The sequence below is a fragment of the Plectropomus leopardus genome, chromosome 17, assembly GCF_008729295.1.
Source record: "Plectropomus leopardus isolate mb chromosome 17, YSFRI_Pleo_2.0, whole genome shotgun sequence".
NCBI classification, from domain to species: Eukaryota; Metazoa; Chordata; class Actinopteri; order Perciformes; family Serranidae; genus Plectropomus; species Plectropomus leopardus.
This window is the reverse complement of record NC_056479.1, coordinates 29496283-29504705: the sequence shown is the minus strand read 5'-3', so window position 1 is coordinate 29504705 and position 8423 is coordinate 29496283. Positions and strand designations below refer to the sequence as shown.

The following is an 8423-nucleotide window of genomic DNA, read 5'->3' as shown; positions in this document are numbered from 1 at the left end:
ACACACAGAACATACTCGTAACACACAGAGTACAATAGCCAATCAGAAGCAGAAACAGCTGCCTGAATCTAAAAAAGAGCGACTGATCAAAGACTTCCTGTCTGTCGACCCTGAACGCCTCGCCGACTCTGAACGCTTCATCGACTCTGAACGCTTCATCAACTCTGAATGCTTCGCCAAGTGTTTAAAGCTCAGCGCTCCTCTAACTGCCACCTTCCATCTCACAGAAAAACAGAAAATTACCTGCGATCAATGGAGGGAAACACTGATTGGCTGAGCCTAGCAGCCAATCAGAGAGCTCAGAGATTCACATGAACATAGTTAGTTTTTTTCTTCTCATTTTGTTTGTTTGTTTGCTTTTCTTTTGCTTTTATATTTTTTTACGTTATTTTTTTCTTACAACAGTTTTGGCAACTATTTTGTTAAGAATTTTTGGGCAATTTTTGTTTTCATTGAATTTGTTGGACATTTTTGGCAGTTTTTTTCTTAAAAAAGATAACTTTCTTTAAAAATGGCAATTGCTTTTCTTGAAAAAAGGCAACTTCCCTGCTTTAAATATGTTAAGCAACTTAGTTTTCTTTAAAATATTTTGGCTATTTTTTTTGTCAATAAATTTGGGCGATTTTTGTTTTCTCCAAAATTATTTGACAAATTTTCTTCTTTAAACTTTTTTTTCCTTTAATTTTTTTTGCAACTTATTTGCTAAAAGTTGCTGGCAATTTATATTTTCTTTATAACTTCTATTGATTCTCGTTTTTTTGGTAAATTTTTTTTCTTTAAATGTTTTTGCATCCATCCAGGGAGAGTAAATGAGCCTTTAGAGAGCTGCTGCACAGCTCACGACCACAGAAGAACTGCGAGGCCAAACCTCCATCAGACCAACAGGCTTTATTAGTGTCTGCACCCTCTGCAGGCCGCAGTCGTCATGACAACAAACATCCTGTGTGGTTCTTTGACACAAAATGAGCAAACATGAGGAAGCAAATGAGCCAATCAGCCATCAGCCAATCATCAGTAATTATATCACTTCATCAGTCATCATTCTGCATCAGCCCTAAAACAAAAATAACATCTTCACTGTTGATTAACCTCATTCAAAATATGAAACTTTATTTAAATGCTCTCAAACAAAACAGGCAGCTTTTGTTTGACTACGCCCCTTCCTGGACATTTTCCAGTGTTTTTTTTTTCTTTTTTCCTGTTTAAATTTGAGATTTGTTCCAAATGTAAAAGAGCATCACAAATCAATTGTCGAGGACAAAAAAAGACAAAAAAATACAGAAAAAAATTAAGAAGGAGTAAATTTAAAAAAAAAAAAAAAATTAAAGAAAACATGCAAACCTGCAGGTCTGTAGGTATGGAAGGCATGTTTCACAATTCTAATAAATGAAAAAAAAAATTAAATAAATAAAAATCATCAAAATGTTTCCTTTCAATATTGCAAAAAGTAAAAAAAAAAAAAAACTTTTTGCATCAGCCCCTCCCCTCATAAATGACAAACAGTCCTTCAGTTATCGTCTCTGTGTTTCACTGAAATAACATTTCTGAAATGTCTGACACGATCAAACGGCCACAGTTTGTTTGTTTGTTTACAACAGTTAGCTGTTAGCATGACGAGCTTCCTGTTAGCCTGCTGTTTGTTTTTAGTGGAAGACGAAAGATGATGACATCACAGGCTCATTTGCATATTGATGACATCACTGTACATTTTTTACATTAACAATTAAATTTGAGGGAGATTTGGCTCTGAGCAGCATTTTACAAAATATTCACAATATTAAATCTATGAAATATATTAAATCTATAAAATCTATGAAATGTCTGAAATCTGTTTCAGTCGTTTTCTTTAAAAAGTCTGAATTTGTCAGCAGTCGCGTCTCTGATGAAAAGTTGCTCGGTTGCCATCGCTGACATCAGCTTCAGTCGCGCATCACATGATGCGTTCAGGCTCGGCGCTGAGCGTGGGACACCTGAGCTTCAGAGGCAGGACTGAAAGGAAGAGGACAGAGACTGCAGACTGTGGACAACCTGAAGGGGGATGGACCTGATCGGGACACCGTGGGACAACAGGAAGTGCTAAGGGAGGACAGGTGAACAGGTGTGCTGTGGGAAAGCCTCAGGTGTGACAGACAGGTGTGAACAGGTACCACAGGTGAGTGGGGATGTTTCCAAACCGGTTCAGTCCGGACTCTCAGACGTTGGGCCGGATCTCAGCGTAGTTCTTGACGACTCCGGAGAACCTGACGACAAGAACCTCTGGGTTCCGCGGTTTGAAGTCCTGCCACAGGTACTCAGGTGAGAGCACCTTACTGGGTTTGTTGATCCACATGAACCTGAACACACAGGAAGTTCAATCAACACCTGTTCAGGTGACTCTCCCCCTCCTGCCTACCTGTTCAGGTGATTCTCCTCCTGCCTACCTGTTCAGGTGACTCTCCTCCTCCTGCCTACCTGTTCAGGTGAGTCTCCTCCTGCCTACCTGTTCAGGTGACTCTCCCCCTCCTGCCTACCTGTTCAGGTGACTCTCCTCCTGCCTACCTGTTCAGGTGACTCTCCTCCTGCCAGGCAGCCTCGATGCCTTCTTTGGCATCAGCCTCAAAGTTGGAGCGGCAGGTCTTGGCGAGCAGGTACACCTCTTGCAGGAGGCCTCCAAACGCCCCCCCGCAGTAGTAGAAGTCCCCCTCACCATTAGCCAGGTACGCTCTGGAGGCGGATCTTCGCTCGTAGGGGAACCTGCTGCGGTCGTCTCTGTAATAACCTGCAGAAACAGAAACAGCTGATCATCACGCTGGCGGACTGTGACGTGCTGATCCATGTTCACCTGGTCCGTCCGTCCACTGACCCGGGTGGATCACAGCCACCAGTCCTCCCAGTGACTCGGTCCCCCAGCGGCCGTGGAACTTCGAATCCACGTCCAGACAGAAGATGTAGTCACTATGGTTACGGAGCTCCTCCTCGATGAGCGTCTGGATGAGCTCCATCCTCCGAGCCGAGATCTCCTGCCAGCGCTGCGAGCCGGGCACCGAGCGCACCGTCAGCTGGAGGAGGGAGAGGAGCACATCACCCACCCAGCATCGAGTCCCGACTCCAACCGACTCCAACTGTGCACTGCAAATGTCCTGACTCAAACTCGTGACACATCTATGTCTGTCTGTCTGTTTGTTTACATGCTTGTTTGTTATGTTTACCTGTCTGCCAGCGGCCATGGTGACCTGAGGCACCTCCTTCGGCCGGTCGGTGAACACGTAGACGTGCACCCTGAAACCAACGAAGAAGTGCTGCTCGGCGGTCTCCAGGAAGTCCTTCAGGAAGCGGATGTACCTGTACAGAGGGGCGGAGCGTCACATGGCGCCTTCAGGGCGTTGTGGAAACCGGGGTGTCGTGATGATGTCATACTCACTTCCCCACGGCGAAGACAGTGGCGGCGACGCTGATGTTCTTCGTTTTGTAGATGCTGTCCAGCAGATCCGCGTTAAAGGTTCCCTCCCAGACCACCGGCGCTAACCACGGCGTCACTGTCACCACGTCGCCACGGCTACAGCCAGAGACACAGAGTGACATCATCAAACTGACTGAAGACAGAGCGAGACGGAGAGACAGAGGGACAGAGGGGTGGAGGGACAGAAGGACGCTGTCCACTGTGACAGCCTGTGACTGTGGTTTTGGTCGTTCTGAATAATCAAACTGATGTTGTTGTTTCATTGTTTACGTTGTTTATTTATCTGTTACAGATGTAAACAGATGACCTAATCACTGAACAGCTGTTTACAAAAAACAACAGAAAAAGTAAACAGAATTATGTCTTTCTTTCACTCGTTTTTCAAAACAAACGGACTCGCCGCCACATCGACACGATGCGTCACAGAAACACTCGACCCACAGGGGGCGCCAACGTCAACACCAGGTCACTGATCAAGAGACACACAAACAAACACAAACAAATAAACAAAAACACACAAACAAACAAACACACAGTGAATGATACTCACCCCTGCACGATGCTCGGCTGCTTGTACTGCAGACTGAAACACAAACAGTTAGCTCTGTTAGCACTATTAGCTAGCTCTATTAGCACTGTTAGCTCTGTCAGCACTGTAAGCTCTGTTGGCACTGTAAGCTCGGTTGGCACTGTTAGCTCTGTTGGCACTGTAAGCTCGGTTGGCACTGTTAGCTCTATTAGCAATGTTAGCTCTGTAAGAACTGTTAATACTGTTAGCACTGTTAGCTATATGCTGTTGGCCTGCACTGGGCCACCATCGTTACGAGATGCTTCACCTTCTGAGCTAACTGTTAGCATTAGCCTGACTGAGCTAACTCCAGTTTTAGCAACAGCGTTAGCAGCAGCACAGCCTGACAGGCAGCTATGATTGAACGAACGAGTGAGTGACACTGTGTGTGATGGATGGATGCATTACAGTGAAATCAGTGCGATAGAGATGAAGGTACTCACTGTTCAGGAGCCACCAGGTGGAACTCGTGACTCGGAGTGATGACATCAGCAGGTCTGCATGACACACACACACACACACACACACAAACAAACACACATTATAAATGTACTACATATTCAGACTTCATACACATTTTACCAATAACTTTTTCCGGGACTTTCCAGACCCTGAGTCAGATGGGAAAGACCAAACAGTCTGTGAAACGACTATCGATCCTCATCAGTTCTTTTTCATCACCATATAACATAAATTTTGGTGATCTCTAAAGATTTTTTAAGAAAATGACTCTCCGTCTCTTGGGTTACGTGTGTTGATGTTGAGGTGTTTGGATGCGTCGGGCTTCCTGTCTGTTGCCACGTTTGACTGATAGAGTGACGAAGCTGAACAGGTGAGCAGCCTGTCAGTCCACACCCAGGGACACAGATCCACAGTGGGAGGGGTCATGGCGTCACGAGGCATGGCGGGCAAGGTCATAGCGAGCGTTTGTGTTTTCATCCACTGGATAAACCTGGACGCTCTGACGGCTGGAACACACACACACACACACACACACACACACACACACACACACACACACACACACACACACACACACACACACACACACACACACACACACACACACACACACACACACCTGTTGTCTGCTATAAACAAACCCAGAAAACTGAGACACTCACCTGAGCTGCTGACCGACGGGCTCCACCTGCACCCACTGCACCCCTCTGAAACACACACACGCACGTGCACACACACACACACACACACACACTCAACAACAGTTTGATCCACAGTATGATCCACTGTGCGTGTGCATTTGTGCGTTTGTGTGTTTGTGTGTGAGTGTGTGTGTGTTTGTGTGTGTGTGTGTGTGTGTGTGTGACTGGGTGCAGCTGTTTGAAGATTATCACTGAAGCACACACACACACACCTTATGCAAACATCACTAAAATACCAACTGATTCATATGAAAAATATGTGTGTGTGTGTGTGTGTGTGTGTACCTGGGGGACAGGTAGGTGTAGCAGTACAGCGCTCTGTGGGTTCAAACAGAAACGGTCAATTATTAATAATCAATAACAGCTGATCAGATGGATACCTTGGTGCTGGATTCTTTCTGCTCTGTGATTGGCTGATTGTCAGTAAAATGCAACAGGTGAACATGTGAGCAGGTGAACTGGACAACAAGGGGTTAAACTACGAGGCGAGTCTATCGGAGCCGGCTCTCTGTGAGCTGCAGTCTCGCTCAGCGCGAACAGGAGCAATGAAGGAGCTTATCAACTTTCTTTAACTCTTTCTGCTCCAGACTCTGAGCGCGCTCACGGAAAACCAGTCACATGACGCGCTGACGTGTCTGACTCTGTCCCGTAATGAAGGAGACTATAAATCACTTCAGTTTTCAGACAAATCAAAATAAAATCATTTCTATGGATTAAATAATAAGTGTGATAAAAACCAACACACTGCTCTATCAGCTGTAATATGACGGCTGTGTAAACAGACTTCAGCCAATCAGAACTAAGCACGTAAACATGAGAAGTGGTGACGGTTTTATATGATCTGAAGGAATTATATCGCATTCAATGTGAAATTAACATCCCGATTAAAAATATATAGCGACCTGTTCATGCAAAATGTGCTGTGGTTTTAAAAGAGCTTTTTTAATGTCAAACTGAGTGGAAAACACCACATGCACACACACACACGCACACACACACACACACACACACAGACACGCTCAGTCGTTCACTGAGACACACAACCAGATCAATAAAGTAAACATTATTCTGTCTCAGATTTTTCTGTATCTCTTATAAACTGCAGGTTCCTGTGGGGGAAAAAAAGCTTTGCGATGCATATCGCGATAACTGCACAGCATTTCTGTCACACTGCGGCGCAACAGGATGTATCAAGTGTATTATTAACGTTTTCGGCTAATATGCTGACGCTACAGAGGGACGCTCCTCAGAGACGCCGTGAAAGACGATTTTCAGCCGATTTCAAGCTGAAACTCGGAAAATAACCTGCTGCTGACCAGGTCTAGTCTGCAGCATCAGTTACCATGGTGACACGTCCCCGAGACACAGCGTCGCCGCAGATTTAAATAAATCACACAATTTTGCATGCCGTGCATCTGTAGTAATATTAGCAGTAACATACAGTAGTGTTTGCAGTAGTGCTTGTATATTTTCAGTAGTATGTGTAGTAGTGCTCGTATATTTGCAGTAGAATGTGTAGTAGTGCCTGTATATTTGCAGTAGTATGTGTAGTAGAGCCTGTATGTTTACAGTAGAATGTGTAGTAGAGCTTGTATATTTGCAGTAGAATGTGTAGTAGTGCCTGTATATTTGCAGCAGGAGGTGTAGTAGAACATGTATATTTGCAGTAGAATGTGTAGTAGTGCCTGTATATTTGCAGTAGAATGTGTAGTAGTGCCTGTATATTTGCAGTAGTAGGTGTAGTAGAGCTTGTATATTTGCAGTACTGTGTGTACATGAACTCACCCGAGCAGCAGAGCCGTCAGCAGAATCACCGTCACAGTTTTACTGTTGATCAGATTCATCGTCTCAGACTGAGTCCAGGACCACCGAGACCAGAGCCTGACCCACTCTGATCCAGACCAGGTCCACCTGGACCAGGACCACCGAGACAAGGTCCAGCAGGTGTCAGGAGGTAGTTAGTCTCTGTTCCTGGTCCTGGAGTCTCCTAGAGCGTCCTGGTCCTGTTCCAGCGCTTGAGGACACAGCAGCTCTGTCTGTCCACAGAGAGACAAACAGGACACAGTGAGACAGACAGTCAGTACGGAGTCTTGTGAGGGTCAAACGGAGCATTCAATCAGGTTTTACGCAAATTTAAATTTGGATAAAATTTGTATAAAATGATGGGAATAAGGCTGAGGCTGCTGTGTGGACAGACATCTTTAGTGTGTCCTCATGTGTCTATACGTGTCCATATGTGTCCTCCTCATGTGTCCACGTGTCTTCATGTGTATTCATGTGTCCCGTGTTGACAGTGTGTGATGAGTTGTCTTGTTTGAGTGTATCGTTTTAACTGCAACACTCTGAGGATGTTTTGGTGACACTGAGTGGTGACAGACCAGAAAATGTTCTTTTTATAAAACATTCGCACAATGTTACATGAGAACAAAGGAAGAACGCTTTCAAAACAACATTCAGAAAATGTTTTGAGGACTTACTGAGATTACAACAACATTTTTTACAAAAATGCAATGTTAAGAAAAAAAACACTTTTTTTTATGTTTACAGAGAATGTTCCCTGAACTTTAAGAAGAACGTTCTGGGAACTACAACAAAACTTGCTGCTAAAGACTTTGCGAAAACATTTGTTTCATTGTAACATTCAGAGAACGTTTTTAGAACAAACATTTCCAGCTGAGTTACTGATCCTGACCACTGTGCGCGCGCCGTACCCGACTCTCATCAGTACCCGACCTCACTCTCAGCTCATTTCCGCGTTAGCGCGAGAGCTCCGAACACACATTTAACCCACCGAACACCGCGAGCCCACCGGAAGCAGCCCGATGAGTCGGTGAGCCGGTACCGACCGAAGAAACACCGTCAAACAAAAGAAAACAAACAGCGGAGACTCACCGTGTCCAGCGCACGCTCGCTCTCTGAACAGGAAGTGAAACAACCATCTGTTTGCACACGCGCACACACACACACACACACAGCCTAAGGCTCCTCCCCCTGCTCGCTCAGGTAACAGCAGGTGACGTCAGCAGGTACACAAGCTGCCGCTACGTGCACGCGCAGCAGCACGGGCGCGCTTTTACGTTATCATCAGTCAGATGCTTCTGCAGAGTGAAGTTTTTCAAACGTTAAAACTTCTTAAAACAACAGGACAGGAACGTGTAACTGGCGTCACTGCAGACTCACTCTGAAGTCGTCATATAAAGACGTGATAACCGATCCCTCTGCAGGTGATGCAGACCTGTGTCTCTGCTGAAAA

At 45.2% G+C, this 8423-nt stretch overlaps 1 protein-coding gene across 2 annotated transcripts; it reads right to left on the bottom strand.

The window, feature by feature from the left end:
- Positions 1 to 868: 868 nt before the first annotated feature.
- LOC121956892 (globoside alpha-1,3-N-acetylgalactosaminyltransferase 1-like) lies at positions 869 to 8114 on the bottom strand. 2 transcript variants are annotated; one of them, XM_042505322.1, is made up of 11 exons: positions 8063 to 8114; positions 6956 to 7206; positions 5456 to 5488; positions 5132 to 5176; positions 4451 to 4504; positions 3990 to 4022; positions 3401 to 3535; positions 3189 to 3321; positions 2843 to 3038; positions 2539 to 2758; positions 869 to 2333 (listed from the first exon to the last, which is right to left on the bottom strand). In XM_042505322.1, exons 2-11 carry the CDS (start codon positions 7012 to 7014, stop codon positions 2192 to 2194), a joined length of 1050 nt encoding a protein of 349 aa, XP_042361256.1. In that variant the 5' UTR covers positions 7015 to 7206; positions 8063 to 8114; the 3' UTR covers positions 869 to 2191. The 2 variants fall into 2 exon arrangements, with proteins under 2 accessions (XP_042361256.1, XP_042361257.1); XM_042505323.1 differs by having other exon boundaries at positions 2253 to 2333; positions 2511 to 2758.
- Positions 8115 to 8423: the final 309 nt, after the last annotated feature.

Coding starts and splice junctions, on each gene's coding strand:
- LOC121956892 (XM_042505322.1), bottom strand. CDS start 7,014: ATGAATCTGATCAACAGTAAAACTGTGACGGTGATTCTGCTGACGGCT. Junction 4,023..4,450: donor CACCTGGTGGCTCCTGAACA/GTGAGTACCTTC, acceptor TTTGTGTTTCAG/TCTGCAGTACAAGCAGCCGA. Junction 3,536..3,989: donor CAGCCGAGCATCGTGCAGGG/GTGAGTATCATT, acceptor CTCTGGCTGTAG/CCGTGGCGACGTGGTGACAG.